Genomic DNA, 17,889 nt, shown 5'->3' with positions numbered 1-17,889 from the left:
TGTTAGTTTCTGCTTTATAACAAAGTGAATCAGTTATACATATACATATGTTCCCATATCTCTTCCCTATTGCGTCTCCCTCCCTCCCACCTTCCCTATCCCACCCTTCTAGGTGGTCACAAACCACAGAGCTGATCTCCCTGTGCTATGCAGCTGCTTCCCACTAGCTATCTATTTTACGTTTGGTAGTGTATATGTGTTCATGCCACTCTCTCATTTGTCACAGCTTACCCTTCCCCCTCCCAATATCCTCAAGTCCATTCTCTAGTAGGTCTGTGTCTTTATTCTCTTGGGCAATTTTGAATGTTGCATTTTCTATGTGCTTTCCTTTTTAATTTATGAGTTATTTAGGAGTGCACTTTTCAGTTTCCAAAAATATTTTTTCTTTTTATTATTTATTTTCAATTCAATTGCTTTGTATGTGTTCTCTTTGAAATGTGTTGGGACTTCCTTTGGGACATAGCCCAATGTCAGTGGTAGTAAATGTTCCATGTATCTGAAAAGAAAGTATATTCTGTCTTTGCTGTGTTGAAGATTCTACATATATTTACTAAATCAAGTTTCTTAAAGAGCTAAATATTCAAATAAAGAAGTTAGAAAGTAAGAAAAAAGGGGAGGGCTTCCCCGGTGGTGCAGTGGTTAAAAAACTGCCTGCCAATATAGGGGACACGGATTTGAACCCTGATCCGGGAAGATCCCACATGCCGCGGAGCAACTAAGCCCGTGCGCCACAACTACTGAGCCTGCGCTCTAGAGCCCACGAGCCACAACTACTGAAGCCCACGCACCTAGAGCCCGAGCTCTGCAATAAGAGAAGCCACTGCAATGAGAAGCCCGCGTGCCACAACTAGAGAAAGCCACGCTCAGCAACAAAGACCCAATGCAGCCAAGAATAACTAAAAAATAAACTTATATTAAAAAAAAAGTAAAAAGGGGAAACCCAAAGAGAGTTGAAGAAAGGAATAATAAAGGTAAGAGCAGAATTAATGAAACTAATTTGAGTTCCATTAATAATTAATGATTAATTAAATATCTGAGGGAGGAAGCTGTGGGGTGTCACAACTGAGAATAGGTTGGCTTAATTTTGTCCCTTTTGGCAGATAAATAATCTTTTCACATTTCCCCAGGAGCTTTTCTAAGGAAGAGATATGAGGTTAAAGTCTTGGGGCATAAATCTGAGATTATTTAAAAAATTTTCCAGCCATCATTATGTCTAGACTAGTATCTTTCTTTACCTGGCAGCCAGACTAAGTAACGTTTGGGACTTAAAGGAAAATGAACATTTCGTACCAATGCAAACACACACACTGGCAGGAAATGAAGCTTTAGCCATAGTACATCTCCCTCGCCCCCTCCCTGTTAGATTCCTCTGAAACAAAAATGTTTCAGGGACTTAGGTGAATTTATTATGCTTCCATGTTTTGTTGCTATGAATGTTTATGCCCCAAACTCTATCTCAAGCTAATACTATTACATTGTGATTTCCTTTTCACCATATTTTTTTCTCTCACTACTTCTCAATACATGGTTAATATTAAGCACAATACTAGCGCTTAAACAATATATAGACAGATTAGAGAAAAGGTACACCTAGATTCTTGGAACCATAAGTATGGTGAACTGAATGAGGCAAATGCTCACAGTGGCCATTTTTAAAATAACTCATCTATAAATAATTAGGTAGTAGACAAACCTGGAGGGAATTCTCCTCCCAACCTATTAAAAATGGTCTCTTTCCTAAACCACATTACAGCCAAATATATTTTCTCAAAAACCTAACCACGATGCAATTTAAAAAAGAAAAAAAAATCCCTTGGGTCCATTTATTCCATGAATCGTGTTTTCTGAGTCTGTGTGTGGGACAATATTTCTAAAGCTCACTTTAGAAAGCTCGCTTTGTCATTCTCAAATTCCCACCCTTCGTGGTCAGAGCCATGGCTCAGAGAGAATCAGGAAATGAGGAAGACACACTTGCTGCCTTTGCTTCTCAAGATGTTGGACAATTGCTTCAGCTGTACCTCCCAGCTCCACTAATTGCACCAGCAACTCCCATGATCCCCAGATCTCTAAGCCCAAACTAAAATGCAGCCTTGTCTTACCTTTAAGAATGATAAAAGTTCATTTGAAAATGACAAAAAGACCCAACTAAGCAGCAGTGGTCTGAGGTCTGATATGGTAGCTCAAACACTTGCTTAGGCTTATAGTGTTGAAATAAGTGACTGGAAAATAAGAAAGAAAGATAACACTAGGAAAGTCGAACTAACATATAGGTAATGGGCCCTGGCTGGATGCCTATTAGAGAAGATAATTATTTACATTTTAAATGTGATACTAATGAAGCTTAAACTAGTCTAAAACAGATGTTCAGGAGTGACACACAAGATACAGCAAGAAAAAAATTCTTTTTCAGACCTTTTTTTTCTTGGAATTTTATATTAGGAAGGAAATTAGGACAGCAGATGAAAGAATAGTGACTTTTACAATTAAAGGAAGATTTAATGGGTTGTGGCATTATCTGGCCTTAATTTTCAACTTTCCTAATTTACTTGGGTTTAGGCTGAAGTGACTTTCCAAACGTTTCTATGGCTTTCAGTATAATCACATCTGTTAACTCTGTTCACAGGCTTCACAGTGGCCTTCAGTCAAATATTTAGCGTTCAGTATATTAGGCTATGAGGATCCCAGTGAGATTAGCAGTAGAGGGTGCTCAAAGTTTCTCTTTTCCTGGTGTAAAACAGTAAATGCTTTGGTAAAATTGATGATGACTGAGAGATTTCATTTTGGAAGCTCCAAAAAAGGGTTGTGACTATGGCATGGAGGGAGAAGTCTGTGAGCTTCCAGGTCAAGCAGACCTGGGTCTGAATTCTGGATCTACCATATTAATCACATGACCATAGACTAGCTATTCTGTGAGCTTAAGTTTCCTCAAATAAAAAATAGAAATGATGTCTCATGAGACTGTTGCTTGAATGAAATATTCCAACCTGAAAATACCTCATGCCTTGAGGAGATATTGTTAATTCCATAGGAAGAGTGTTGAGAAAGCTTCCAGAAGAAGGTAAACTTGAGTTGGGGTTTGAAAGATGGTTGAGAGTCACCAGTGTGTCCAGGCTTGAGCTTTAGGACAGTTGATACTCTTCTGCTTATTTCAGGCTTAGCTCCTTCCTGTATTAGTGTCCTAGGGCGGCAGTCACAAATTCCCACAAGCAGGAAGACTTAAAACAATGGAAATTTATGCTTCACTGTTCTGGGAGATGGAACTAAGAATCAAGGTGGCAGCAGGTTGATTCTGTCTTGGGGGCCCAAAGGGAGAATTTGTCCCATGCTACCCTCCTAGTCAGTTGCCAGCAATCCTTGACTTGGCAGCATGACTCCAATCTCTGCCTCCATAGTCACACCTGTGTGTCTCTGTGTGCCTGTGTCTTCATATGGACTTCTTGTAAGGACACCCATCATTAGATGCAGGGCCAGTTCTGATCCAATATGACCTCATCTCATCTGGATGACATCTACAAATAACTTATTTCCAAATGAGGTCACATTCACAGGTATCTGGGGTTAGGGTTTCAACATGCCCTTTTAGAGGGCACCATTTAGCCCACAACTGCTAAGTCTTCCCTCTGGGAGCTGGAGCAAATCACTCCGCAATCGGGTAGATGGGTGGTGTGGATGGCATTGAAGGAAGATAGGTGACACTGATAGGTGGGAACTGGAGAGCTAGTCCATTGTGCATTAAACTCAACCTTCCTAAAAGGCCCTTTCTTGACCCAGAATTTCTCTGTCATCCTCCCTGAATTGATGATAGAGGAGGACATGAGAGGCAGATTCTCATGGTCCTGGCACCCTAGCTAAAATGGCTGGGCCCCCTGAACTGAGAATTGACTACATGACTTCTTGTAGGAAACTTGTCAGTTTCCTTCTTGTCATTTCCAAACAGTGAGCACAGAGAAGCCAGCAAGTCTCGCTTTCTTACAGGGCCTTCAGAGACCTGGGCTCTGGTCACTGTGGTCTCCACAGTGAGCTTTCCTAACAGTATATAAAGGGGTATTGCAAAACACGGATATGTCCAAACAGCAGGCAAACTAGCTGGGTGGCATTTTTCTCCTGGAGTTTCTGGATGCTGTAGGTTCAGATCTCTAATCTGATGACTGATCTATCTTTTGCCAGTGGTGTTAACTCCTCATTCCTTTAGAACGTTACCATGTCCTAATGCAGAATCCCCAGCCCTTGGCGGGTGAGACACAGCAGCAATGACGCAAATACTTTTGTAACTGTTTGGAGATGGAAGGGCAGGCTCGTGCGTTACTTAGTTTTCTTATCTCTAAAATAGAGACAACAAAGGGATTCTGTCTCCTGGGATGTAGAGGAAGGCAGGAAGGAGTTATTACACAGTACCTTGCTAATTTCAACTCATGATATTTTGGAAAACTTTATGAATGTGACATTGGTTAATAAATAAAATGCATAGCACCAGAGTAAAAATAAAGACCTCTGGATTGCTCCTCTTGGTCAGGCAACTACCAACCTGAATGATAAATCGATGGAGAGCACATGTTGTGGCTCATGCTTTGGAAAAAAAAATAGAAATATTTCTATTTTTAGAAATAAGCTGAGACTGCAGACTTTTGTGTGAAGTTCCCTAATTTTTTAAATGTTGAAAACTAATTCAAATTATTTTAAAAAGTGTGCAGGCCAGGCAAAGAATGTCTGTGATGCAGATGTGGACCAGGGTCTGCCAGTCTCTAATCTGTGTTTTAAGGGTAAGACAGTACCATGTCTTCATGGGACCAACTACCATCTCAGTACTGATTGTTCAAACCGTATCAGAACTGCTGAGATGATTCACATGGACCCTGTTGTCCAGGCCACTGTCCTTCATACTGCTCCACGAAAGGCTAAATGATGAAAGAGAGTGTGGGGTAGAAGAAAGAACACACAGAGTTTTGCAGCCAGACGGTCATGGTTTGGAACCCTGTCTTAGTCATTTGGCCATTTTGAAATGTTGGGGAAGTTACTGAAGTCTCTGAGTTCCAGTTTTACCCTCTGTAATATGGGGATAATGATACCTTCTTCCTGGGGTTGTTGTGAGAATGAGAATTACTGTGAAGTTTATGTGTATGAGTGTGGTTAAAGTGCCTGACACATGGCAGTACATCTACCAAGTGGTACAAATGGCAGTTCTCCTTCCAACTAAAGGGAATCCTTTAAAATGGGAAACAGGAACACGTGATTAAGGCACAAATCTTAGCTTTCCCCGATTTATTCACATTACTTGAAATTTCAAACAGAAATGGTTTCACTCAATATTATAAACTAAATCCTTTTTTTTCCCCTGTAAGATTTCATTTATTAGATGTATGATCAGGAGCAAATCACTAAACCACCTAATTTTCTCATCTGGTTAAAGAGGATAACAATACATTAACTTGGGATAATAGCACATTATTGGGGACTTCCCTGGTGGCACAGTGGTTAAGAATCCACCTGCCAATGCAGGGGACACGGGTTGGAGCCCTGGTCCGGGATGATCCTACATGCCACGGAGCAACTAAGCCCCTGCGCCACAACTACTGAGCCTGCGCGCTAGAGCCCACGAGCCACAACTACTGAAACCTGCGCGCCTAGAGCCCATGCTCCACAACGATAGAAGGCACCGCAGTGAGAAGCCGGCACACCTCAATGAAGAGTAGCCCCCATTTACCGCAACTAGAGAAAGCCTGCACGCAGCAATGAAGACCCAACGCAGCCTTAAAAAAAAAAAAAAAAAAAAAAAGACCACATTATTGAAGGGCCATAGTAAGGAAACCTCCTAAGCACTGTAACTGACACATAGTTAGCTAATATGATAGACATTTGTACAATTATCCAAGTAATTATCTTGGTTTTCTATTTCGTTTGGATCTTGAAACCTGACATCTGTTCCTCTATCTATCTACCTATCATCTATGTATCTTAAATTTTTATTGGAGTAAAATTCATATAACATAGAATTAACCTTCCTTCCTTCCTTCCTTCCCTCCTGCCTCCCTCCCTCCCTTCCTTTTCCAGTTTTATTAAGGAATAATTGATGTACAGCCCAGTATAAATTTACAGTGTACGGCATAATGATTTCACTTACCTAATGAAATGATTACCAAAATAAGTTTAGTGAATATCCATCATCTCATGTGGAAACAAAATTAAAGACAAAGAAAAAAAATTCTTTTTCCTGTGATAAGAAATCTTAGAATTTACTCTAACTTTCATATATAACATACAGCAGTGATAATTCTATTGATCATATTGTACATTATATTACTTATTTATTGTATAACTGGAAGTTTGTACCTTTTGAGTGCCTTTATCCAATATCTCTTCCTCCCACCTTCCACTTCTGGTAACCACAAATCTGATCTCTTTTTCTAAGAATTTGTTTGTTTGTTTTTGAAGTATAATTGAAAAATAAAAATTTTATTTGTTAGTCCCTCATGCACAACATAGTGATTTGTATTTCTATACATTTCAAAATGATCACCACAATACTCTAGTTGCCATCTGTCACCATACAAAGCTATTACATAATTATTGACTATTCCCAACACTGTACATTTCATACCTGTGACTCTTTTATTTTGTGACTGGAAGCTTGTACCTCTTAATCTCCCTCACTGATTTCTCTCATCCCCCCCCACCTCTCTCCTCTCTGGCAACATTTTATGCATTTTAAAGTGTATAATTCAGCAGCATTTAGTACATTCACAGTGTTGTGCAACTATCACCTCTATTTAGTTCTAAAACATTTTCATCACCCCAAAAGGAAACCACGGATCCATTAACCAGTCATTTCCTTTTCCTCTCCTCCCAGTCCCTGGTTACCACTCTGCTTTCTGTTGCTATGGATTTACCTATTCTGGCTATTTCATGTAAACAGAATCATGCAATATGTTACCTTTTGTGTCTAGTTTCTTTCTCTGACATGTTTTCAAGGTTCATCCATGTTGTATTATATATTAATATGTCACTTTTTATGGCTGAATAATATACTGCCATAATACCACATGGTGCTAATTCATCATCAGCTGATGGACATTTGGATTGTTTTTAACTTTTGGCTCTTGTGAATAATGCTGCTATGAACATTTGTGTAGAAGTTTTTGTTTGCTTTCAATTATTTTGGGTATGTATAGTACCTAGAATGAAATTGCCAAGTCATGTGATAATTCTATATTTAACTTTTTGAGACACTGTCAAATTGTTTTCCACATAGCTGTACCATTTTACATTCCCACCAGCAATGTATTACGATTCCAATTTCACCATATCCTTACCAACACTTGTTACTTATTATTATTATTACCATCCTAGGAGGTGTGAAGTGGTATCTCATAGTGGTTTTGATTTGCATTTCTCTAATAACTAATGATGTTCATAATTTTTTCTTGAGCTTATCGACCATTTGTACACTTTCTTTTGGAAAATGAGTCTTCTATTCCTTTGCCCATTAAAATTTTTTTAGCTTTTTGTTGAGATTTAGTTCTTTATATATTCTTGATATTAGTTCCTTACCAGATATATGATTTGCAAGGATTTTCTCCTATGCTGTGATTGTCTTTTCATTTTCCTGATCGTGTCCTTTGATGCACAAAAGCTTTTTTTTTAATAGCTGAGCTTTTTTTTTCTTATTCTTATTATTTTTTTACATCTTTATTGGAGTATAATTGCTTTACAATGGTGTGTTAGTTTCTGCTTTATAACAAAGTGAATCAGTTATACATATACATATGTTCCCATATCTCTTTCCTCTTGCATCCCCCTCCCTCCCACCCTCCCTATCCCACCCCTCCAGGTGGTCACAAAGCACCGAGCTGATCTCCCTATGCTATGCGGCTGCTTCCCACTAGCTATCTACCTTACGTTTGGTAGTGTATATATGTCCATGCCTCTCTCTCGCTTTGTCACAGCTTACCCTTCCCCCTCCCCATATCCTCAAGTCCATTCTCTAGTAGGTCTGTGTCTTTATTCCTGTCTTACCCCTAGGTTCTTCATGACATTTTTTTCTTAAATTCCATATATATGTGTTAGCATACGGTATTTGTCTTTCTCTTTCTGACTTACTTCACTCTGTATGACAGACTCTAGGTCTATCCACATCATTACAAATAGCTCAATTTTGTTTCTTTTTATGGCTGAGTAATATTCCATTGTATATATGTGCCACATCTTCTTTATCCATTCATCCGATGATGGACACTTAGGTTGTTTCCATCTCCGGGCTATTGTAAATAGAGCTGCAATGAATATTTTGGTGCATGACTCTTTTTGAATTATGGTTTTCTCAGGGTATATGCCCAGTAGTGGGATTGCTGGGTCATATGGTAGTTCTATTTGTAGTTTTTTAAGGAACCTCCATACTGTTCTCCACAGTGGCTGTATCAATTTACATTCCCCCCAACAGTTCAAGAGTGTTCCCTTTTCTCCACACCCTCTCCAGCATTTATTGTTTCTAGATTTTTTGATGATGGCCATTCTGACTGGTGTGAGATGATATCTCATTGTAGTTTTGATTTGCATTTCTCTAATGATTAATGATGTTGAGCATTCCTTCATGTATTTGTTGGCAGTCTGTATATCTTTGGAGAAATGTCCACTTAGGTCTTCTGCCCATTTTTGGATTGGGTTGTATGTTTTTTTGTTATTGAGCTGCATGAGCTGCTTATAAATTTTGGAGATTAATCCTTTGTCGGTTGCTTCATTTGCAAATATTTTCCCCCATTCTGAGGGTTGTCTTTTGGTCTTTTTTATGGTTTCTTTTGCTGTGCAAAAGCTTTGAAGTTTCATTAGGTCCTATTTTTTAATTTTTGTTTTTATTTCCATTTCTCTAGGAGGTGGGTCAAAAAGGATCTTGCTGTGATTTATGTCATAGAGTGTTCTGCCTATGTTTTCCTCTAAGAGTTTGATAGTTTCTGGCCTTACATTTAGGTCTTTAATCCATTTTGAGCTTATTTTTGTGTATGGTGTTAGGGAGTGATCTAATCTCATGCTTTCACATATACCTGTCCAGTTTTCCCAGCACCACTTATTGAAGAGGCTGTCCTTTCTCCACTGTACATTCCTGCCTCCTTTATCAAAAATAAGGTGACTATATGTGTGTGGGTTTATCTCTGGGCTTTCTATCCTGTTCCATTGATCTATCTTTCTGTTTTTGTGCCAGTACCATACTGTCGTGAATACTGTAGCTTTGTAGTGTAGTCTGAAGTCAGGGAGCCTGATTCCTCCAGTTCCTTTTTTCGTTCTCAAGATTGCTTTGGCTATTCGGGGTCTTTTGTGTTTCCATACAAATTGTGAAAGTTTTTGTTCTAGTTCTGTACAAAATACTGGTGGTAGTTTGATAAGGATTGCATTGAATCTGTAGATTGCTTTGGGTAGTAGAGTCATTTCACAATGTTGATTCTTCCAAGCCAAGAACATGGTATATCTCTCCATCTATTTGTATCATCTTTAATTTCTTTCATCAGTGTCTTATAATTTTCTGCATACAGGTCTTTTTTCTCCTTAGGTAGGTTTATTCCTAGATATTTTATTCTTTTTGTTGCAATGGTAAATGGGAGTGTTTTCTTGATTTCACTTTCAGATTTTTCATCATTGGTGTATAGGAATGCTAGATATTTCTGTGCATTAATTTTATATCCTGCTACTTTACCAAATTCATTGATTAGCTCTAGTAGTTTTCTGGTAGCATCTTTAGGATTCTCTATGTATAGTATCACATCATCTGCAAACAGTGACAGCTTTACTTCTTCTTTTCCGATTTGGATTCCTTTTATTTCCTTTTCTTCTCTGATTGCTGTGGCTAAAACTTCCAAAACTATGTTGAATAAGAGTGGTGAGAATGGGCAACCTTGTCTTGTTCCTGATCTTAGTGGAAATGCTTTCAGTTTTTCACCATTGAGGACGATGTTGGCTGTGGGTTTGTCATATATGGCCTTTATTATGTTGAGGAAAGTTCCCTCTGTGCCTACTTTCTGCAGGGTTTTTTATCATAAATGGGTGTTGAGTTTTGTCAAAAGCTTTCTCTGCATCTATTGAGATGATCATATGGTTTTTCTCCTTCAGTGTTTTTAATATGATGTATCACATTTTTGGTTTGCATATATCGAAGAATCCTTGCATTCTTGGAATAAACCCCACTTGATCATGGTGTATGATCCTTTTAATGTGCTGTTGGATTCTGTTTGCTAGTATTTTGTTGAGGATTTTTGCATCTATGTTCATCAGTGATATTGGCCTGTAGTTTTCTTTCTTTGTGACATCCTTGTCTGGTTTTGGTATCAGGGTGATGGTGGCCTCGTAGATGAGTTTGGGTGTGTTCCTCCCTCTGCTATATTTTGGAAGAGTTTGAGAAGGATAGGTGTTAGCTCTTCTCTAAATGTTTGATAGAATTTGCCTGTGAAGGCATCTGGTCCTGGGCTTTTGTTTGTTGAAACATTTTTAATCACAGTTTCAATTTCGGTGCTTGTGATTGGTCTGTTCAAATTTTCTGTTTCTTCCTGCTTCAGTCTTGGCAGGTGGTGCATTTCTAAGAATTTGTCCATTTCTTCCAGGTTGTCCATTTTATTGGCATAGAGTTGCTTGTAGTAATTTCTCATGATCTTTTTTATTTCTGCAGTGTCAGTTGTTACTTCTCCTTTTTCATTTCTAATTCTATTGATTTGAGTCTTCTCCCTTTTTTTCTTTATGAGTCTGGCTAGTGGTTTATCTATTTTGCTTATCTTCTCAAAGAACCAGCTTTTAGTTTTATTGATCTTTGCTATCGTTTCCTTCATTTCTTTTTCATTTATTTCTGATCTGATTTTTATGATTTCTTTCCTCTGCTAACTTTGGGGTTTTTTGGTTCTTCTTTCTCTAATTGCTTTAGGTGCAAGGTTACGTTGTTTATTCGAGGTGTTTCCTGTCTCTTAAGGTAGGATTGTATTGCTATAAACTTCCCTCTTAGAACTGCTTTGCTGCATCCCATAGATTTTGGGTTGTTGTGTCTCCATTGTCATTTGTTTCTAGGTATTTTTTAATTTCCTTTTAGATTTCTTCAGTGATCACTTCATTATTAAGTAGTGTATTGTTTAGCCTCCATGTGTTTGTATTTTTTTACAGATCTTTTACTGTAATTGATATCTAGTCTCATAGCGTTGTGGTCAGAAAAGATACTTGATACAATTTCAATTTTCTTAAATTTACCAAGGCTTGATTTGTGACCCAAGATATGATCTATCCTGGAGAATGTTCCATGAGCACTTGAGAAAATGTGTATTCTGTTGTATTTGGATGGAATGTCCTATAATATCAATTAAGTCCATCTTGTGTAATGCATCATTTAAAGCTTGTGTTTCCTTATTTATTTTCATTTTGGATGATCTGTCCATTGGTGAAAGTGGGGTGTTAGCGTCCCCTACTATGAATGTGTTACTGTCCATTTCCCCTTTTATGGCTGTTAGTATTTGCCTTATGCACTGAGGTGTTCCTATGTGATGCATAAATATTTACAATTTTTATATCTTCTTCTTGGATTGATCTCTTGATCTTTATGTAGTGTCCTTCTTTGTCTCTTCTAGTAGTGTTTATTTTAAAGTCTATTTTGTCTGATATGAGAATTGCTACTCCAGCTTTCTTTTGGTTTACATTTGCATTAAATATCTTTTTCCATCCCCTTACTTTCAGTCTGTATTTGTCTCTAGGTCTGAAGTGGGTCTCTTGTAGGCAGCATATATATGGGTCTTGTTTTTGTATCCATTCAGCCAATCTGTGTCTTTTGGTGGGAGCATTTAGTCCATTTACATTTAAGGTAATTATCGATATGTATGTTCCTATTCCCATTTTCTTAATTGTTTTGGGTTCGTTATTGTAGGTCTTTTCTTTCTCTTGTGTTGCTTGCCTAGAGAAGTTCCTTTAGCAGTTGTTGTAAAGCTGTTTTGGTAGTGCTGAACTCTCTCAGCTTTTGCTTGTCTGTAAAGGTTTTAATTTCTCCATCAAATCTGAATGAGATCCTTGCTGGGTAGAGTAATATTTGTTGCAGGTTTTTCTCCTTCATCACTTTAAATATGTCCTGCCAGTCCCTTCTGGCTTGCAGAGTTTCTGCTGAAAGATCAGCTGTTAACCTTATGGGGATTCCCTTATGTGTTATTTGTTGTTTTTCCCTTGCTGCTTTTAATATGTTTTCTTTGTATTTAATTTTTGAAAGTTTGATTAATATGTGTCTTGGGGTATTTCTCCTTGGATTTATCCTGTATGGGACTCTCTGTGCTTCCTGGACTTCATTAACTATTTCCTTTCCCATATTAGGGAAGTTTTCAACTATAATCCTTCAAATATTTTCTCAGTCCCTTTCTTTTTCTCTTCTTCTTCTGAAACCCCTATAATTCGAATGTTGGTGCATTTAATGTTGCCCCAGAAGTCTCTGAGACTGTCCTCAGTTCTTTTCATTCTTTTTTCTTTATTCTGCTCTGCAGTAGTTATTTCCACTATTTTATCTTCCACGTCACTTATCCGTTCTTCTGTCTCAGTTATTCTGCTATTGATCCCATGTAGAGTATTTTTAATTTCATTTATTGTGTTGTTCATCGTTGCTTGTTTCATCTTTATTTCTTCTAGGTCCTTGTTAAATGTTTCTTGCATTTTGTCTATTCTATTTCCAAGATTTTGGATCATCTTTACTATCATTATTCTTAATTCTTTTTCAGGTAGACTGCCTATTTCCTCTTCATGTGTTAGGTCTGGTGGGTTTTTATCTTGCTCCTTAATCTGCTGTGTGTTTTTCTGTCTTCTCTCTTGCTTAACTTACTGTGTCTGGGATCTCCTTTTTGCAGGCTGCAGTTTCATAGTTCCCATTGTTTTTGCTGTCTGTCCCCAGTGGCTAAGGTGGTTCAGTTGGTTGTGTAGGCTTCCTGGTGGAGGGAACTAGTGCCTGTGTTTTGGTGGGTGAGGCTGGATCTTGTCTTTCTGATGGGCAGGTTCACGCCTGGTCGTGTGTTTTGGGGTGTCTGTGGACTTATTATGATTTTAGGCAGCCTCTCTGCTAATGGGTGGGGTTGTTTTCCTGTCTTGCTAGTTGTTTGGCATAGGGTGTTCAGCATTGTAGCTTGCTGGTAGTTGAGTGAAGCTGGGTGCTGGTGTTGAGATGGAGATCTCTGGGAGATTTTCACCGTTTGATATTATGTGCAGCTGGGAGGTCTCCTGTGGACCAGTGTCCTGAAGTTGGCTTTCCCACCTCAGAGGCACAGCACTGACTCCTGGCTGCAGCACCAAGAGCCTTTCATCCACACAGCTCAGAATAAAATGGAGAAAAATTAGAAAGAAAGAATTAGTAGAAGTAGAAAGAAAGAAAGAAAAATGAGGGAGGGAGGGAGGGAGGAAGGGAAGGAAGGAAAAAAAGAAAGAAAGAAGGTAAAGTAAAATAAAATATAGTATGTTAAAATATAATAACGTTATTAAAATAAAAAAATAATTATTAAGAAAAAAAGATTAAAAAAAAAAACGGACTGATAGAACCCTAGGACAAATGGTGGAAGCAAAGCTATACAGACAAAATCTCACACAGAAGCATACACATACACACTCACAAAAAGAGGAAAAGGGGAAAAAATAATAAATCTTGCTCTCAAAGTCCCCTCCTCAATTTGGGATGATTCGTTGTCTATTCAGGTATTCCACAGATGCAGGGTATATCAAGTTGATTGTGGAGATTTAATCCGCTGTTTCTGAGGCCGCTGGGAGAGATTTCCCTTTCTCTTCTGTGTTCTCACAGCTCCCAGGCCCTCAGCTTTGGATTTGGCCTCACCTCTGCGTGTACGTAGCTGGAGGGCGTCTGTTTTTTGCTCAGACAGGACGGGGTTAAAGGAGCCGCTGCTTCCGGGACTGTGGCTCACTCAGGCCAGGTGGGAGGGAGGGGCACGGAATGCGGGGCAAGCCTGCGGCGGTAGAGGCCAGCGTGACGTTGCACCAGCCTGAGTCACGCAGTGGGTTATCCTGGGGAAGTTGTCCCTGGATCCTGGGGCCCTGGCAGTGGTGGGCTGCACAGGCTCCCCGGAAGGGGGGTGTGGATAGTGACCTGTGCTCGCACACAGGCTTCTTGGTGGCGGCAGCAGCAGCAGCCTTAGCTTCTCTGGGGTCCGTGCTTTTAGCCGCGGCTTGCGCCCGTCTCTGGAGCTCCGTTAAGCAGGGTTCTTAATCCCCTCTCCTCGCGCACCAGGAAACAAAGAGGGAAGAAAAAGTCTCTTGCCTCTTCGGCAGGTCCAGACTTTTCCCCGGACTCCCTCCCGACCAGCCGTGGCGCACTAACCCCCTTCAGTCTGTGTTCCCACTGCCAAACTCAGTCCTTTCCCAGCGCTCCAACCGAAGCCCAGGCCTCAGCTCCCAGCCCCGCCCGCCCTGGCGGGTGAGCAGACAAGCCTCTCGGGCTGGTGAGTGCCGTTCGGCCCTGATCCTCTGTGCGGGAATCTCCCCGCTTTGCCCCCCGCACCCCTGTTGCTGTGCTCTCCTCCGCGGCTCTGAAGCTTTCCCCCTCCGCCACCCGCTGTCTCCGCCCGCGAAGGGGCTTCCTAGTGTGTGGAAACCGTTACTCCTTCACAGCTCCCTCCCTCTGGTGCAGGTCCCGTCCCTATTCTTATGTCTCTGTTTATTCTTTTTTCTTTTGCCCTACCCAGGTACTTGGGGGATTTCTTGTCTTTTGGGAGGTCTGAGGTCTTCTGCCAGCGTTCAGTGGTTGTTCTGTAGGAGTTGGTCCACGTGTAGATGTATTTCTGGAGTATCTGTGGGGAGAAAGGTGATCTCCACGCCTTACTCTTCCGCCATCTTCCCGGAAACCTCTGAGCTTTGTTTTTCTTTCTTTCTTTATTTTTGGCTGTGTCAGGTCTTCGTTGCTGCGCACGGGCTTTCTGTAGTTGCGGTGAGCAGGGGCTACTCTTCGTTGTGGTGTGTGGACTTCTCTTTGCGGTGGCTTCTCTTGTTGTGGAGCACGGGCTCTAGGCACAGGGGCTTCAGTAGTTATGCCATATGGGCTCAGTAGTTGTCGCATGCAGGCTCTACAGCGCAGGCTCAGTAGTTATGGCACACGGGCTTAGTTCCTTCGTGGCATGTGCGATCTTACTGGACCAGGGCTCGAACCCGTGTCCCCTGCATTGGCAGGCGGATTCTTAACCACTGTGCCACCAGGGAAGCCCCCACCAAAGCTTTTAATTTTGATGTGTTTTTGGTGTCATGTATACGAAATCAGCACTAAATCCCAGGTCATGAAGGTTTTTCCTTAGTTTTCTTCTAAGAGTTAGGATTTTAGTTCTCATGTTTAGGTTTTTGATCCATTTTGCATTAATTTTTGAATGTGGTGTAATGTAAGAGTCCAAATTCTTTTTTTTTTTTTTTTTTTGCATGTGTATATCCAGTTTCCGCAGTACCATTTGTTGAAGAGACTTTTGTTTCCCCATTGAATGGCCTTGGCACTCTTTTCAAAAACCAATTTACTACAGGTGTATGGGCTTATTTCTGGACTCTCAATTTTATTTAATTGATCTGTATGTCTACCATTATGTTAGTACCACAATGTTTTGATTGCCGTAGTTTTTGTAGTAAGTTTTGAAATCAGTAAGTGTAAGTCTTACAACTTTGCTTTTCTTTTTCAAGGTTGTTTTGGCTATTCTGGGTCCCTTGTAATTCCATATAAATTTTAGTATCAGCTTTCTATTTCTGCAAAAAAGACTACTGGGATTTTGATAGGGATCATACTGAATCTGTAGATTGCTTTGGGTGTTATTGCCATCTCTCTCTCTTTTTTTTTTAACGTGCCTATGAAAAAGGAATTTTTAAAAACTTTTATTATGGTAAATCTTAAATATATACAAAAGTAGTGATATTTATCAATTTATCATCCAGTGTATTGGTCAGGGTTCTCCAGAGAAACAGAACCAAATATATACTATATATATTTTATATATAATATATAATTGTATCTATATCTGTAATATATCTATATCTATAGAGAGAGGAAAGAGAGAGAGAGATTTTTTTTTAGGAATTGGTTCCCATAATTGTGGAGGCTGAGAAGTCCCATGATCTGCCACCTGCATTCTACAGACCCAGGAAAGCTGGTGCTGTAGGTCCAGTCCTGAAAGTGGAGAGCTGATGGTACAAGTTCTAGTTTGAGGCAGGAGAAGACCAAAGTTCCAGCTCAGTGGTGAGGCAGAGCCAATTCTCCCTCCCTCTGCTTTTTGCTCTCCAGCCCTCAATGGATTGTATGATGCCCACACGCACTGTGGAGGAGGATCTGCTTTACTTAGATTTTTACAGATTCAAGTGCTAATCTCATCTGGAAATACCCTCACAAACACACCCCAAAATCATGTTTAACCAAGTGTCTGTACATCCTATGACCCAGTCAAGTTGACATGTGAAATTAACCATCACATTTAACACTTTTCAACATGCCCGATCTTGTTAGATCTAGAGGTTTGATCAGATTCATGTTCTGTCTTTTTATTGCCATCTTAACAATATTAACTGCTCCAGTTCATGAACATGAGATATACTTCCAGTTATTTAGATCTTCTTTGATCACTTTCAACAATGTTTTGTAGTTTGCAAGGTACAAGTCTTGAACCTCCTTGATTAAATTTATTCCTAAGTATTTCATTCTTTTCAATGCTATTGTAAGTGGAATTGTTTTCCTACCTTAATTTTTTTGATTGTTCATTGCATGTTTTATGTGTTGATTTTGTATCCTGCAAGTATGCTAAATTAATTTATTAGCTCTAATAGTTTTTTTGTGGATTCTTCAGAATTTTCTGTATATATAAGATCATGTCATTTGTGAATATAGTTTTACTTCTTCCTTTGCAATCTGGATGCTCTTTGTCTGTTTTTCTTAGCTAATTGCTCTGGCTTGAATTTCTAGTACAACGTTGAATGGAATTTGTAAAACAAGACACCCTTGTCTTGTTCCTGATCTTAGGAGACAAGCTTTCAGTCTTTATCATTGAATATAATGTTACCCGTGGGCTTTATTTTAAAACCTTTTTTTTAAACTCTGATTTTGAAATAACTGAGTTAAACTGCACAGCTTAGAAACCTAACACGTCATCTGGAAGTCCACCAATCCCCAGAGATGATTACTATTCATATTTTGAAAATTGATCTGTAAATATCCTTAACATTTTTTCCAAAAATATGATGGAGTAGATACTGTCTATATTACTAAAACAGGCAGCAGATATCTTATCTGTAGCATCTCAGGTAATGGGAGTTATCTGTTACCATTAATCTTGAAATGAAACATTTTGAAATGTACTATCTTTGGGAATATGGCTGGTATTTTTTAATGTGTGTTCTTTGTTTTAAATTACAGATTGGGTTTGTCCTTTATCCCCCCAGTGGAGGTCCTGCATGGGATTCAGTGGATCATGACAACGTTATGTTTCTCACCATATGCTTTTGTTGGCATTATGCAATAGCCATTATCATCATTGGAGCAATTTATGCCTTTGTCACCTGGTAAGTTAGTGATTTTTGTTCATGGAAGTTCTATTTTTTGGTATATGATCATCAAGACTTGATATTACCAAACTTTAAGTTCAAAGAGGTATTTCATTCCTTAGCATTCCACAAAACAGGGTAATATAGCAGAAAATTATCTGCAAACACAAACATTTCCAATAAAAAGAATAAATGCTGGTTTTAGGGGCAGGACAGGAATAAAGGCGCAGACATAGAGAATGGACTTGAGGACATGGGGAGGGGGAAGGGTAAGCTGGGGCAAAGTGAGGGAGTAACAGTGACATATACACACTACCAAATGTAAAGCAGATAGCTAGTGGGAAGCAGCTGCATAGCACAGGGAGATCAGCTCAGTGCTTTGTGACCATCTAGAGGGGT

General features: G+C 39.4%; 1 protein-coding gene across 8 annotated transcripts in view; it reads left to right on the top strand.

The window, feature by feature from the left end:
* TMEM45A (transmembrane protein 45A) overlaps positions 1 to 17,889 on the top strand; it is a 105,985-nt gene that overhangs the window by 70,665 nt on the left and 17,431 nt on the right. For all 8 annotated transcript variants that reach the window (XM_004272604.3, XM_049710077.1, XM_033433309.2 and 5 more), the window contains one exon: positions 17,363 to 17,508. In XM_004272604.3, coding sequence (XP_004272652.1) covers positions 17,363 to 17,508 — 146 coding nt within the window. The remainder of the gene's footprint in view (positions 1 to 17,362; positions 17,509 to 17,889) is intronic.

This window comes from Orcinus orca, chromosome 5 (assembly GCF_937001465.1).
Source record: "Orcinus orca chromosome 5, mOrcOrc1.1, whole genome shotgun sequence".
Classification (NCBI taxonomy): domain Eukaryota; kingdom Metazoa; phylum Chordata; class Mammalia; order Artiodactyla; family Delphinidae; genus Orcinus; species Orcinus orca.
This window is presented reverse-complemented; position numbering and strand designations above follow the sequence as displayed.